The 17,066-nt window shown below is 44.8% G+C and overlaps 1 protein-coding gene across 4 annotated transcripts in view; it reads right to left on the reverse strand.

The window, feature by feature from the left end:
- The window catches only part of CDH23 (cadherin related 23), a 1,868,204-nt gene that overhangs the window by 972,452 nt on the left and 878,686 nt on the right, over positions 1–17,066 (reverse strand). For all 4 annotated transcript variants that reach the window (XM_063958779.1, XM_063958778.1, XM_063958784.1 and 1 more), the window contains exon 10: positions 7,401–7,513. In XM_063958779.1, coding sequence (XP_063814849.1) covers positions 7,401–7,513 — 113 coding nt within the window. The remainder of the gene's footprint in view (positions 1–7,400; positions 7,514–17,066) is intronic.

Here is a 17,066-nt window from a genome sequence, read left to right on the forward strand (position 1 = left end):
TTCCTCATTACAGCCTCCGTGGCTGCACGCATAATACTCCTCCACTGGCGGCACTCTGAGGCTTTTACCACATTAAAGAAGACACAAGTCGGCTATTGTTTGGCAACGTTTCAGCGCCGTGTAGCGCTTTTATATTAGGAAGTCAGAAGCGCCGGGGTAACGATACATATGTTATGATGGTGTTTAGAATGTTCACATACAGTATGTTGACTAAATATGTCAACATGTACTGTATTTTCGACAGAGTATATGTCAACATGTTCATGATGTCTACACTGCCACAATGTCAACATCTAACCCAATGTCAACATCCCTAACCCCGACATTTTCACTAAGTCAGGGTAACGTCACATCATTTCAATTTATGAGGCCCATTTATCAATAAGTGTTAGCTATTTAAAACTTGTTGCATATGAAAAATACTGCTTCAGTCAATCAGCTCCCAACTGTCATATTTTAAAAATGACACTTGGGAACTGATTGGCTGGAGCACCAGTAATCATATGCAACAAGGTTTAAATAACTAACACTTGTTGATAACTGTGTTCCTATATGTTTTACTTTTAAGGCGTACTCAACAAGGCAGAATCTTTTTAAGCAGGATTTGTAACAGATTTTCTCTAACGTCCTAGTTGATGCTGGGGACTCCGAAAGGACCATGGGGAATAGCGGCTCCGCAGGAGACTGGGCACAAAAGTAAAAAGCTTTAGGACTACCTGGTGTGCACTGGCTCCTCCCCCCATGACCCTCCTCCAAGCCTCAGTTAGATTTTTGTGCCCGAACGATCCGGAAAATCGGCGGCAGAAGACGTCCTGTCTTCAATAAGGTAGCGCACAGCACCGCAGCTGTGCGCCATTGCTCTCAGCACACTTCACACTCCGGTCACTGAGGGTGCAGGGCGCTGGGGGGGGGCGCCCTGAGACGCAATAAAAACACCTTTTTTGGCAAAAAATACATCACATATAGCTCCTGGGCTATATGGATGCATTTAACCCCTGCCAATTTTTCCATAAAAAAGCGGGAGAAAGGCCGCCGAGAAGGGGGCGGAGCCTATCTCCTCAGCACACTGGCGCCATTTTTTCCTCACAGCTCCGTTGGAGGAAGGCTCCCTGACTCTCCCCTGCAGTCCTGAACTACAGAAACAGGGTAAAACAAGAGAGGGGGGGCACTAATTTGGCAGATAAATATATACAGCAGCTATATCAGGGAAAAACACTTATATAAGGTTATCCCTATATATATATAGCGCTCTGGTGTGTGCTGGCAAACTCTCCCTCTGTCTCCCCAAAGGGCTAGTGGGGTCCTGTCCTCTGTCAGAGCATTCCCTGTGTGTGTGCTGTGTGTCGGTACGTTGTGTCGACATGTATGAGGAGCAAAATGGTGTGGAGGCGGAGCAATTGCCTGTGTTAGTGCTGTCACCCCCTAGGGAGTCGACACCTGACTGGATGGTCTTATGGAAAGAATTACGTGATAGTGTCAGCACTTTACAAAAGACTGTTGACGACATGAGACAGCCGGCAAATCAGTTAATACCTGTACAGGCGTCTCAAACACCGTCAGGGGCTCTAAAACGCCCGTTACCTCAGGTCGATACAGACACTGACACGGACACTGACTCCAGTGTCGACGGTGAGGAAACAAACGTATTTTCCAGTAGGGCCACACATTACATGATCACGGCAATGAAGGAGGTTTTGAACATTTCTGATACTACAAGTACCACAAAAAAGGGTATTATGTGGGGTGTGAAAAAACTACCTGTAGTTTTTCCTGAATCAGATGAATTAAATGAGGTGTGTGATGAAGCGTGGTTTTCCCCCGATAAAAAACTGCTAATTTCTAAAAAATTATTGGCATTATACCCTTTCCCGCCAGAGGTTAGGGCACGTTGGGAAACACCCCCTAGGGTAGATAAGGCGCTCACACGCTTATCAAAACAAGTGGCGTTACCGTCTCCTGATACGGCCGCCCTCAAGGAACCAGCTGATAGGAAGCTGGAAAATATCCTAAAAAGTATATACACACATACTGGTATTATACTGCGACCAGCAATCGCCTCAGCCTGGATGTGCAGTGCTGGGGTGGCTTGGTCGGATTCCCTGACTGAAAATATTGATACCCTGGACAGGGACAATATATTATTGACTATAGAGCATTTAAAGGATGCATTTCTATATATGCGAGATGCACAGAGGGATATTTGCACTCTGGCATCAAGAGTAAGTGCGATGTCCATTTCTGCCAGAAGAGGGTTATGGACACGACAGTGGTCAGGTGATGCGGATTCCAAACGGCATATGGAAGTATTGCCGTATGAAGGGGAGGAGTTATTTGGGATCGGTCTATCGGACCTGGTGGCCACGGCAATGGCTGGGAAATCCACCTTTTTACCCCAGGTCACCTCTCAGCAGAAAAAGATACCGTCTTTTCAGGCTCAGTCCTTTCGTCCCCATAAGGGCAAGCGGGCAAAAGGCCACTCATATCTGCCCCGGGGCAGAGGAAGGGGAAAAAGACTGCAGCAGACAGCCTCTTCCCACGAACAGAAGCCCTCCCCCGCTTCTGCCAAGTCCTCAGCATGACGCTGGGGCCTTACAAGCGGACTCGTCTCAAGAATTTCAGCGCGCAGTGGGCTCACTCGCAAGTGGACCCCTGGATCCTGCAGGTAGTATCTCAGGGGTACAAATTGGAATTCGAGACGTCTCCCCCTCGCCGGTTCCTAAAGTCTGCTTTACCAACGTCTCCCCCCGACAGGGAGGCGGTATTGGAAGCCATTCACAAGCTGTATTCCCAGCAGGTGATAATCAAGGTACCCCTCCTACAACAGGGAAAGGGGTATTATTCCACGCTGTTTGTGGTACCGAAGCCAGACGGCTCGGTGAGACCCATTTTAAATCTGAAATCCTTGAACACTTACATAAAAAGGTTCAAGTTCAAGATGGAGTCACTCAGAGCAGTGATAGCGAACCTGGAAGAAGGGGACTATATGGTGTCTCTGGACATCAAGGATGCTTACCTCCATGTCCCAATTTGCCCTTCTCACCAAGGGTACCTCAGGTTTGTGGTACAGAACTGTCACTACCAGTTTCAGACGCTGCCGTTTGGATTGTCCACGGCACCCCGGGTCTTTACCAAGGTAATGGCCGAAATGATGATTCTTCTTCGAAGAAAAGGCGTCTAAATTATCCCTTACTTGGACGATCTCCTGATAAGGGCAAGGTCCAGAGAACAGTTAGAGATCGGAGTAGCACTATCTCAAGTAGTACTACGACAGCACGGATGGATTCTAAATATTCCAAAATCGCAGCTGATTCCGACGACACGTCTGCTGTTCCTAGGGATGATTCTGGACACAGTACAGAAAAAGGTGTTTCTCCCGGAGGAGAAAGCCAGGGAGTTATCCGACCTAGTCAGGAACCTCCTAAGACCAGGCCAAGTGTCAGTGCATCAATGCACAAGGGTCCTGGGAAAGATGGTGGCTTCTTACGAAGCGATTCCATTCGGCAGATTCCACGCAAGAACTTTTCAGTGGGATCTGCTGGACAAATGGTCCGGATCGCATATTCAAATGCATCAGCGGATAACCCTGTCTCCAAGGACAAGGGTGTCTCTCCTGTGGTGGTTACAGAGTGCTCATCTCCTAGAGGGCCGCAGATTCGGCATTCAGGATTGGGTCCTGGTGACCACGGATGCCAGCCTGAGAGGCTGGGGAGCAGTCACACAGGGAAAAAATTTCCAGGGCTTGTGGTCAAGCATGGAAACGTCACTTCACATAAATATCCTGGAACTAAGGGCCATTTACAATGCCCTAAGTCAGGCAAGGCCTCTGCTTCAGGGTCAGCCGGTGTTGATCCAGTCGGACAACATCACGGCAGTCGCCCACGTAAACAGACAGGGCGGCACAAGAAGCAGGAGGGCAATGACGGAAGTTGCAAGGATTCTTCGCTGGGCGGAAAATCATGTGATAGCACTGTCAGCAGTGTTCATTCCGGGAGTGGACAACTGGGAAGCAGACTTCCTCAGCAGACACGATCTTCACCCGGGGGAGTGGGGACTTCACCCAGAAGTCTTCCACATGGTTGTGAACCGTTGGGAAAAACCAAAGGTGGACATGATGGCGTCCCGCCTCAACAAAAAACTGGACAGATATTGCGCCAGGTCAAGGGACCCTCAGGCAATAGCTGTGGACGCTCTGGTAACACCGTGGGTGTACCAGTCAGTATATGTGTTCCCTCCTCTGCCTCTCATACCCAAGGTACTGAGAATCATAAGAAGGAGAGGTGTAAAGACTATACTCGTGGCTCCGGATTGGCCAAGAAGGACTTGGTACCCGGAAATTCAAGAGATGCTCACGGAAGACCCGTGGCCTCTACCTCTAAGAAAGGACCTGCTCCAGCAGCGACCATGTCTGTTCCAAGACTTACCGCGGCTGCGTTTGACGGCATGGCGGTTGAACGCCGGATCCTGAAGGAAAAAGGCATTCTGGATGAAGTTATCCCTACCCTGATCAAAGCCAGGAAGGATGTAACTGTGCAACATTATCACCGTATTTGGCGTAAATATGTTGCGTGGTGTGAGGCCAGGAAGGCCCCTACAGAGGAATTTCAACTGGGTCGTTTCCTGCATTTCCTGCAAACAGGACTGTCTATGGGCCTCAAATTAGGGTCTATTAAGGTTCAAATTTTGGCCCTGTCGATATTCTTCCAAAAAGAACTAGCTTCAGTTCCTGAAGTTCAGACGTTTGTCAAGGGGGTACTGCATATACAGCCTCCTTTTGTGCCTCCAGTGGCACCTTGGGATCTCAATGTAGTTTTGGGATTCCTAAAATCACATTGGTTTGAACCACTCACCACTGTGGACTTAAAATATCTCACATGGAAAGTGGTAATGCTGTTAGCCCTGGCTTCAGCCAGGCGTGTATCAGAATTGGCGGCTTTATCCTATAAAAGCCCTTACCTGATTTTTCATACGGACAGGGCAGAATTGAGGACTCGTCCTCAATTTCTCCCTAAGGTGGTTTCAGCATTTCACTTAAACCAGCCTATTGTGGTGCCTGCGGCTACTAGGGACTTGGAGGATTCCAAGTTGCTGGACGTAGTCAGGGCCCTGAAAATATATGTTTCCAGGACGGCTGGAGTCAGAAAATCTGACTCGCTGTTTATCCTGTATGCACCCAACAAGCTGGGTGCCCCTGCTTCTAAGCAGACGATTGCTCGTTGGATTTGTAGTACAATTCAGCTTGCACATTCTGTGGCAGGCCTGCCACAGCCAAAATCTGTAAAAGCCCATTCCACACGGAAAGTGGGCTCATCTTGGGCGGCTGCCCGAGGGGTCTCGGCTTTACAACTTTGCCGAGCAGCTACTTGGTCAGGGGCAAATACGTTTGCAAAATTCTACAAATTTGATACCCTGGCTGAGGAGAACCTGGAGTTCTCTCATTCGGTGCTGCAGAGTCATCCGCACTCTCCCGCCCGTTTGGGAGCTTTGGTATAATCCCCATGGTCCTTTCGGAGTCCCCAGCATCCACTAGGACGTTAGAGAAAATAAGAATTTACTTACCGATAATTCTATTTCTCATAGTCCGTAGTGGATGCTGGGCGCCCATCCCAAGTGCGGATTGTCTGCAATACTTGTACATAGTTATTGTTACAAAAATCGGGTTATTATTGCTGTGAGCCATCTTTTCAGAGGCTCCTCTGTTATCATGCTGTTAACTGGGTTCAAATCACAAGTTGTACGGTGTGATTGGTGTGGCTGGTATGAGTCTTACCCGGGATTCAAAATCCTTCCTTATTGTGTACGCTCGTCCGGGCACAGTATCCTAACTGAGGCTTGGAGGAGGGTCATGGGGGGAGGAGCCAGTGCACACCAGGTAGTCCTAAAGCTTTTTACTTTTGTGCCCAGTCTCCTGCGGAGCCGCTATTCCCCATGGTCCTTTCGGAGTCCCCAGCATCCACTACGGACTATGAGAAATAGAATTATCGGTAAGTAAATTCTTATTTTTACACTTTACATCCGCGTGTGGACATTGGCTGCGCTATTGCACATGCAAGGTCAGCAGACTACACATGTGCATGCAGACATTACCGGGTAGAGATCTTCATATTCCTTCTCCCTGAAAATGTATTGTAATGTAGCCCATAGGCTACAATGACTAATGCCACCTAAGGATGGCATTAGCTATAGGGGCCAAGTTATGGAATGCTTTGAAAGCTGAAGCTCGGTAAATTTGACATATTAGCATCCCCCATAGAAACCTAGGGTGCTGCTTTTGCAATTGAAGACAGGACTGCAGGAGATATCTCCAATATCTACTTAATATTTGTAAGAAATCCTTATAAGTAAAAAATAAATAAATCCATAACATAAATGAAAAACTCAATGAAAACAGTATACATATTGATAACATTAAACCACAATACATAATGACAAACATAAACAAAAAGTTAAATACTCCAAAAGGTAATATACTGTAATGTGCATTGCAATTTTTAAAGCTAAAGTAAAAATTTTGAAACAACCTTTTGCAATTTTGAAAAATGACTTTTTCATTAAGTTTATGCATCGAAGTCATCCCACAGATTTTATCTAAAGCCATGCAATAAGGGTAACCTCATAAAAGTTCTTTACAAAGTGTTAGAGACTATGGTTTAGCCCTCATTTAACAACATTTATATGTTCTCTGCACTGGTGTATATATAATGGGTGCAGTGTGTGCGGTGCACATGGGCCCCTGAGTCTAGAGGGGGCCCCCACCTCACATGCTGCACCCATTTTTTTTTAAACTTACCCCTCCGGAGTCCCACACCGGCGTCAGCAACGGTGTGGAATCACCGTGAAAATGGCGCAGCGGCCATTTTCATGGTGTTCTGTGCATACGCAGTCGAGAAATCACTGGGAAAATGGCCACTGCCCCATTTTCCCGGTGATCTGCACTTGCGCAGTAGAGTCTGAGCCCTCTAGAGCACAGACTCACCAGCACTGCCAGCAGTGAGGAGGGAGCCTGAACAGAGGAGGCAGCACACGGGCCTCCTCCTCTCATAAAGCGTCCCTGGTTCTCTGCATAATTTTTATCTAATAACTTTCCGTTGCTTACACCCCCCTCACCAAAAAAATAAAATATATATCACCTAATAGCAGAGATGTGAGCTGCAGCAAGTAATCTTCACAGCGTGCAATTGAGTGTTCATTTTTGCAGGTAGAAGAGATTGACGGGACAATTGAATTTTATGCTTTAGGAGGTACATGGGAGCTTAAATTGAAACAATGAAGTTGGAATTCTCCTGAATGGCCGTATCCCGACAGCTGGTTTGTAACTGCATCCCGGGAGAAAAGTTTCCACCACAATTTATTCAGTCATCATTTTTACCATGTACAGTACTTTTAGACCATCATTGTATTACCTTCACTGTGAGGATGAATCCAGAGGTGTACAGGGGGTTTTCCCTGTCCAACTGCCCATTTAGCGTTAAAGCACCACTGATATAGTCCAAGGCAAATATGCTGTTTGTGTTCCCTGTGGAAAAGGAATCATAGGTAAGAAACAGGCACAAAACGCAACATAATACTTGAAACTATACAATGCTATATCATTCTTAAGCCGGCCAAACACTGCAAAACTCTGACAACAAAATAATTATGAACAAAAACAAACAAAGAGAACTACCCAACTGCGCACAGCTTGTAATGGTCCACTTATGTAGGAAGTTTTTTAAAATTACGTCAGTCAAAATAGTGGAGAGGAGGTCGTAATCCAGTCTTCTTCTCCTCTTCTTTTCTTCCTTTCTGACTCCGATGAGTCCCCTTCAATTTCGCCAAATGTCCCTCAAAAACAGTGGAAGAGCAATATTGTGTAGTATGTCTTAAATTTCGGTGGTTCTGGATTGTATGGTTCAACAAGATGGTTCGTACCGTACTCACGTCTAATACGGAGGAATTCACACGTATAGAGGTTTCTTTATGGTCCCGAAACTTCTCCTAACTGCAGCAAGCCACCAGGTAGTTGGAGGTCCATCAGAGAACAAGCTACTTTCAGGAGATCAGATCTTAGCTATTAATGATGAGGATGTAAGTGATGCTTCAAGGGAAAGATTCATTGAGCTGGTCAGCTGGGACAACACTCGGTGAGGATTTGAAAGAACACGACTAACATACCATCCAGTTAGGAGAAGTTTCGGGACAGACTCACCAGCGCTGCCAGCAGTGAGGAAACTTCTCCTAACTGGATGGTATGTTAGTCGTGTTCTTTCAAATCCTCACCGAGTGTTGTCCCAGCTGACCAGCTCAATGAATCTTTCCCTTGAAGCATCACTTACATCCTCATCATTAATAGCTAAGATCTGATCTCCTGAAAGTAGCTTGTTCTCTGATGGACCTCCAACTACCTGGTGGCTTGCTGCAGTTAGGAGAAGTTTCGGGACCATAAAGAAACCTCTATACGTGTGAATTCCTCCGTATTAGACGTGAGTACGGTACGAACCATCTTGTTGAACCATACAATCCAGAACCACCAAAATTTAAGACATACTACACAATATTGCTCTTCCACTGTTTTTGAGGGACATTTGGCGAAATTGAAGGGGACTCATCGGAGTCAGAAAGGAAGAAAAGAAGAGGAGAAGAAGACTGGATTACGACCTCCTCTCCACTATTTTGACTGACGTAATTTTAAAAAACTTCCTACATAAGTGGACCATTACAAGCTGTGCGCAGTTGGGTAGTTCTCTTTGTTTGTTTTTGTTCATGGTATATGGTGTTGAGTGACACCAGGTTTCTACATAACTGCAGCCGCAGTGAGCGCAGTGATCTACTATCTTTGTATTTCTTGAACAAAATAATTATCACTGTATATTTTCCTGTAGCATAAATAACACACTAGAGGTATATATATTACATAAAACATGAACTGCAAGTGCTAGCAAATTGGTATTTATGAAAGTAATTCACAACTAAAAATGAGGTTGTGTAGATAGGATACTAATTAATGTAAATCATTATATAAAGAAGAAACTCTTGTCTAAAACACCTGCTAGCTTTTTATGTCAAGTGTGTAACATACTACCTCCGACCCCTATATAAAAGCACACAGATGTCTCCTTCCTCTCATTTGCATAGAATGCCATTGGCACTAGGAATTAGCTGTTAACACAGGAAAACATAATATGAAAAACAAATTTGTGGAGCAAATGGATCACAAAATATAATGAATATATTTTGATTTACAGCTGAAATAGATAATACTGTATACCTTTTTCCTTTCCTTTTTGATTACACTGTACATGTTATTTTTTCTTATTTTTTATCATAATCACCATCTCTCTATACTGAAGTTTAGATATGTTATTTTAGCCGCATTGTTTTTTGTACTTGAAACAATAGCGTTTGTTACATGTAGAGTACTTTTATATTATTTTACCCTTATGCTTCCTGCAAGGTGTCAGGCAGTAGTATCAGAGAAGATACAAATTACTGTATAAACAATGCATTGCATCAATAATTAATAATGGGTGTAGGATTACGATTGGGGCTGTCACTTGTCACACACATAGGGATCAGTATGAATGACCGATGGACGGTATGTCAACAGTCAGCATACTGACACTGGCATCCCGTCCATCATAATCCTGACAGCCCCCCAGTAAGCCCCCTAACCGTCACACTTTCCCTACCCTAACCCTCCCTTGTGGGTGCCTAACCCTAGCCCTCCCCGGTGGTGACTAACCATAACCCTAACCTCCCCTTCTATGTGCCTAACCCTAACCTCCCCTTCTATGTACCTAACCCTAACCTGCCCTTCTATGTACCTAACCGTAACCTCCCCTTATATGTGCCTACTCCTAACCTCCCCTTCTATGTGCCTAACCCTAACCTCCCCTTCTATGTGCCTAACCTCCCCTTCTATGTGCCTAACCCTAACCTCCCTTCTATGTGCCTAACCCTAACCTCCCCTTCCTCCTAACCCTAACCTCCCTTTCTATGTGCCTAACCCTAACCTCCCCTTCTATGTGCCTAACCCTAACCTCCCCTTCTATGTGCCTAACCCTAACCTCCCCTTCTATGTGCCTAACCTCCCCTTCTATGTGCCTAACCTCCCCTTCTATGTGAATAACCCTAACCTCCCCTTCTATGTGCCTAACCCTAACCTCCCCTTCTATGTGCCTACTCCTAACCTCCCCTTCTGTGTGCCTAACCCTAACCTCCCCTTCTATGTGCCTAACCCTAACCTGCCCTTCCTCCTAACCCTAACCTCCCTTTCTATGTGCCTAACCCTTACCTCCCCTTCTATGTGCCAAACCCTAACCTCCCCTTCTATGTGCCTAACCCTAACCTCCCCTTCTATGTGCCTACTCCTAACCTCCCCTTCTATGTGCCTAACCCTAACCTCCCCTTCTATGTGCCTAACCTCCCCTTCTATGTGCCTAACCCTAACCTCCCCTTCTTTGTGCCTAACCCTAACCTCCCCTTCTATGTACCTAACCCTAACCTCCCTTTCTATGTACCTAACCCTAACCTCCCCTTCTATGTGCCTACTCCTAACCTCCCCTTCTATGTGCCTAACCCTAACCTCCCCTTCTATGTGCCTAACCCTAACCTCCCCTTCTATGTGCCTAACCCTAACCTCCCCTTCTATGTGCCTAACCCTAACCTCCCCTTCTTTGTGCCTAACCCTAACCTCCCCTTCTATGTACCTAACCCTAACCTCCCTTTCTATGTGCCTAACCCTAATCTCCCCTTCTATGTACCTAACCCTAACCTCCCCTTCTATGTGCCTAACCCTAACCTCCCCTTCTATGTGCCTACTCCTAACCTCCCCTTCTATGTACCTAACCCTAACCTCCCCTTCTATGTACCTAACCCTAACCTCCCCTTCTATGTACCTAACCCTAACCTCCCCTTCTATGTGCCTAACCCTAAACCTCCCATAGTATGTGCCTAACCCTAACCTCCCCTTCTATGTACCTAACCCTAACCTCCCTTTCTATGTGCCTAACCCTAATCTCCCCTTCTTTGTGCCTAACCCTAACCTCCCCTACTATGTACCTAACCCTAACCTCCCTTTCTATGTGCCTAACCCTAATCTCCCCTTCTATGTGCCTAACCCTAAACCTCCCATAGTATGTGCCTAACCCTAACCTCCCCTTCTATGTACCTAACCCTAACCTCCCCTTCTTTGTGCCTAACCCTAACCTCCCCTACTATGTACCTAACCCTAACCTCCCTTTCTATGTGCCTAACCCTAATCTCCCCTTCTATGTACCTAACCCTAACCTCTCCTTCTATGTACCTAACCCTAACCTCCCTTTCTATGTGCCTAACCCTAATCTCCCCTTCTATGTGCCTAACCCTAACCTCCCCTTCTATGTGCCTAACCCTAACCTCCCCTTCTATGTGCCTACTCCTAACCTCCCCTTCAATGTGCCTAACCCTAACCTCCCCTTCTATGTGCCTAACCCTAACCTCCCCTTCTATGTGCCTAACCCTAACCTCCCCTTCTAGGTACCTAACCCTAACCTCCCTTTCTATGTGCCTAACCCTAATCTCCCCTTCTATGTGCCTAACCCTAACCTCCCCTTCTATGTGCCTAACCCTAACCTCCCCTTCCTCCTAACCCTAACCTCCCTTTCTATGTGCCTAACCCTTACATCCCCTCCTTTGTGCCTAACCCTAACCTCCCCTTCTATGTGCTTAACCCTAACCTCCCCTTCTATGTGCCTACTCCTAACCTCCCCTTCTATGTGCCTAACCCTAACCTCCCCATCTATGTGCGTAACCCTAACCTCCCCTTCTATGTGCCTAACCCTAACCTCCCCTTCTTTGTGCCTAACCCTAACCTCCCCTTCTATGTACCTAACCCTAACCTCCCTTTCTATGTGCCTAACCCTAATCTCCCCTTCTATGTACCTAACCCTAACCTCCCCTTCTATGTGCCTAACCCTAACCTCCCCTTCTATGTGCCTACTCCTAACCTCCCCTTCTATGTGCCTAACCCTAACCTCCCCTTCTATGTGCCTAACCCTAACCTCCCCTTCTATGTACCTAACTCTAACCTCCCTTTCTATGTGCCTAACCCTAACCTCCCCTTCTATGTGCCTAACCCTAACCTCCCCTTCTATGTGCCTAACCCTAACCTCCCTTTCTATGTGCCTAACCCTAACCTCCCCTTCTATGTGCCTAACCCTAACCTCCCCTTCTATGTGCCTACTCCTAACCTCCCTTTCTATGTGCCTAACCCTAACCTCCCCTTCTTTGTGCCTAACCCTAACCTCCCCTTCTATGTACCTAACCCTAACCTCCCCTTCTATGTGCCAAACCCTAAACCTCCCCTAGTATGTGCCTAACCCTAACCTCCCCTTCTATGTACCTAACCCTAACCTTACTTTCTATGTGCCTAACCCTAATCTCCCCTTCTTTGTGCCTAACCCTAACCTCCCCTTCTATGTACCTAACCCTAACCTCCCTTTCTATGTGCCTAACCCTAATCTCCCCTTCTATGTGCCTAACCCTAACCTCCCCTTCTATGTACCTAACCCTAACCTCCCTTTCTATGTGCCTAACCCTAAACCTCCCCTAGTATGTGCCTAACCCTAACCTTCCCTCCTCAGTCCCTAACCCTAATCTTCCCTCCCCTTCCTCCTAACCCTAATCCCCCTGCTTCTGCCTAAACCTGACCTCCCCCTTCCCCCAGCGGCAGGACGCCAGTGCATCCCACTGTGAGAACGTTCAGGATGCCGGCTGACGGTATTTTGGCGCCGGCGTCGGTATGTAGACCTTCGGTCAGGTAACTGCTTCCCCATAAATAGTGTGAATCAGTAACTGGTAAACTTTGCACAGGTATCAGCTTCCATGAATTTGGAAATATTTATCTCACAAAATGATTGTGTCATTTGGAAACATTACATAGTTAAAGCACTGACAAGTATAAACTTGACATTGAGAGCTTGTTTACATCTATCCACTTACAAAGCAAAAAAAAACAAAACACAAACACATATGGAAAGCAAATGGAAAACAGTACAGGTAAGAGCCAATGGTGCTATTACCAAAACAGCATTCTAAAATGTTAATGACATGTAGTACGCAGAATACCCTATTTCTAATGCATTAGATTATATTGGCAAAAGCATAATGCAGGAAAATGACACTAAAAAGGAATTACTAAAATGTATCTAAAGGGTATGCAGTAAAACTACAGACTGTCGGGATCCCGGCATTCAGGAGACTGACGCACGAATATCGACAGCCGGTGAAATATGACAAATGGAATCCCGGCCACCTCCGGGTCCACACCACCAACCAGGTGGGTATACAACCTGTGGTGAGCAAAGCAAGCCACTAGGCCTGAAGCGCAGCGAGTGCAGCAAGCCTGCAAGGGACTCGCGGCCTCAGTATACTGACAGCCGGCATCCTGTCTGAGGTAACTCGTATGTATGCCATCTAAGGTGGTGGTTTGTTTTTTTACTATAGGAGAATTGCAAAGAATAAATAAAACTAAAAGAAATCAAATTAAACTAAATAAAAAGGAAACATTTTCATGTTCATTCGGGTCAGTTTTGTATGACATCATATTGCATACATGAAATTAAAAAAGGGCGTATTCAGTAGAACACAACAAAGCGGTAATTTATCATGATCAAACTTTTTGCACAGATGCATAAAGTGCAGTTTTTCGCCAGTATATGCACTCCCATTTTTCAACCTAACCAAATGGAAAAGTGAAAAAATGGGATTCACACGATCAATCTTGCCGCCAAAACCAGTGAAAAGTGTACATGAAAATGGGGAAATCTACCTGTACCTGCAAAAAGCCAAAAGAATATAGAATAACAGAATAGACGTCTGTTACTGGTCATAATAAAAGTATATGGAATACTTAAAATGTGTGAAATGGCTGTTACATGTATTTTTTTTTTTTATAAAAGTGAAAAATAGTATAAAGCAAATGTTTTCCAGCAAAATGCATGCTCAAATTAAATTGGGGGTACATAACAATGAGTATAAATATATATTTGGGTAATTTTAAGCCACTTAAAAAAAACTTCCCAAGAAAATAAAAGATTATTACTCCTACCTGCAAGCCTCAAAACACATGTCCCAACTCATAAAGCATCCGAATATGCCTGCCCCATACCTTGTACCCCAATTTCCATCATTTTGCACTTTTTCACCCCAAAAATTATATGTCATTATTGGGCAATTAAAAATAATTAAAAACTTCTAAGTGCCTAATTAGGCATTCAAGGGGGAGAAATATTGCTGGCAAATAATTGAATAGGTCCGTTTTCATGAATCACAATAAAAGCAAGTTTTTGTGCAAAAAAGGGTTATCATAGCCAATTGAATATCCCCCCCAAGTATGTTGCAAATACAGTAGTATGAGGATAGAGAGAGAATGGGAGTAGGCTGGATTGTGTGATGTTGGTGTGTGTTAACAGACTTCATAAAGTGATGGGATCATGAAGTGTGTTTGTATTAAAATGTCAAGCTGTGAATAAACAGTATGGATAACAGTGATTGTAAGGTTGTGAATAAACAGTATGAATAACAGTGATTGTAAGGTTGTGAATAAACAGTATGGATTACAGTGATTATAAGGCTGTGAATGGGCTATATTTGGCATTATACCCCCTGGTACCAGAGCTCCCAAAGCCGTTAAAAAGTTACTTTTAGCAATCTCATCGTCAGCTAGAAAAGCTGTTTTGCACAAGTGGGTTCATAGTTTCGTCCCGACTCTAGAAATGTTTAAGGACAAACTATTTTTTATTTGTCATATGGATTGGCTGGATGCCTCCCTTCAAAAAGAATCTCGCACCAAATCCTTTTTCGCAACATGGGAAAGTTTTATTGAAACAATACCCACTCATACTAGAGAGGCCATTAGCCTATGTTTTCGCAACACACTCTGGTATGAAACCAGGATTTTTCTTAGAGACCCTCCCATCACTCTTGATAGCGCTGGCTAGCGGTCATGACGTGTTCCCATCTCTCTAAAGGTCCAGAAAGTACCTGTAGATGTCATTTGTTGTTCCATAATATTGTACAAATTACCCTTTTTCGTAATCCTCCCTACATTATGCACTATATCTTGTATCTATTGTATTGTGTCTTTTTTTGTTATTCCACACAATGTTCCTGTAACTATTGCTATTTTCTTTACGGAAATGCTTCAATAAAGAAAGAAATGTTAAGGCTGTGAATAAACAGTATGGATAACAGTGATTGTAAGGCTGTGAATAAACATTATGGATAACACTGATTGTAAGGCTGTGAATAAACAGTATGGATAACAACAGTGATTGTAAGGCTGTGAATAAACATTATGGATAACAGTGATTGTAAGGCTGTGAATAAACAGTATGGATAACAACAGTGATTGTAAGGCTGTGAATAAACAGTATGGCTAACAGTGATTATAAGGCTGTGAATAAACAGTATGGATAACAGTGATTATAAGGCTGTGAATAAACAGTATGGCTAACAGTGATTATAAGGCTGTGAATAAATAGTATGGCTAACAGTGATTATAAGGCTGTGAATAACAGTAATTGTAAGGCTGTGAATAAACAGTATGGATAACAGTGATTATAAGGCTGTGAATAAACAGTATGGATAACAGTGATTATAAGGCTGTGGATAAACAGTATGGATAACAGTGATTGTAATGCTGTGAATAAACAGTATGGATAACAGTGAGTATAAGGCTGTGAATAAGCAGTATGAATAACAGTGATTGTAAGGCTGTGAATAAACAGTATGGATAACAGTGATTATAAGGCTGTGAATAAACAGTATGGATAACAGTGATTATAAGGCTGTGAATAAGCAGTATGGATAACAGTGATTGTAAGGCTTTGAATAAACAGTATGGATAACATACAGTATGGATCCCCTCCCGCCTCCTCCGCTACCTCTCTCCTTCTGCTTGTTCCCATCTTTCCCACCTTCTCAATCTCTCCCGCTCATCAGGCACTGTCCCCTCTGCCTTCAAGCATGCACTCATCTCTCCTATTCTTAAAAAACCTACCCTTGATCCAAACACTCTCTCCTACTACCGACCCATCTCTCTCCTCCCTTTTGCCTCCAAACTCCTTGAGCGTATTGTCTACAACCGCCTTACTTCCTTTCTTTCCTCACACTCACTGCTTGACACATTCCAGTCTGGCTTCTGTCCCCTCCACTCCACTGAAACTGCCCTTACAAAAGTATGCAATGACCTCCATGATGCTAAATCTAAGGGACACTACTCTCTACTTATTCTACTGGATCTCTCTGCTGCTTTTGACACTGTAGACCATCCTCTCCTACTGCAAATCCTTCACTCCATTGGTCTGCGTGACACTGCCCTCTCTTGGCTGTCCTCCTACCTTTCTGACAGTTCATTCTCTGTCTCCTCTCATGACTCCCCTCACTTCCACTAACTGTAGGGGTACCCCAAGGTTCTGTCCTTGGTCCTCTTCTCTCTCTATACGTCCTCACTAGGTAAGCTCATTCGTTCTTTTGGTTTCCAATATCATCTCTATGCTGATGACACTCAAATCTATCTTTCCTCTCCAGACCTCACCCCTGCTCTCCTCACTCGTATCTCCAACTGTCTCTCTGCTACCTCTTCCTGGATGTCCCAGCGCTTTCTTAAACTTAACATGTCTAAGACCGAACTGATCATCTTCCCTCCCTCCCACAAAACCTCACCTCCTACAATCTCATTATCTATTGATGGCACTACTATCTCCTCTAGCCCCCAAGTGCGCTGTCTTGGAGTAATCATTGACTCCTCCCTCTCCTTCAAACCACACATTCAGCACCTTTCACAAACCTGCCGTTTTCATCTAAAAAATATTTCCAGGTTCAGACCCTTTCTGACCCAGGATGCTACTAAGACTCTTATCCACTCACTGGTCATCTCCAGACTGGACTACTGTAATCTCCTCCTGACTGGCATTCCTGACAAATACCTCTCTCCACTCCAATCTATCCTCAATGCTGCTGCCCGGCTCATCTTCCTCACCAAACGCACTACGTCCACCTCTCCTCTCTTACTAGACCTTCACTGGCTTCCCTTCCCTTTCAGAATC

This window comes from Pseudophryne corroboree, chromosome 3, assembly GCF_028390025.1.
Source record: "Pseudophryne corroboree isolate aPseCor3 chromosome 3, aPseCor3.hap2, whole genome shotgun sequence".
Taxonomy (NCBI): Eukaryota; Metazoa; Chordata; class Amphibia; order Anura; family Myobatrachidae; genus Pseudophryne; species Pseudophryne corroboree.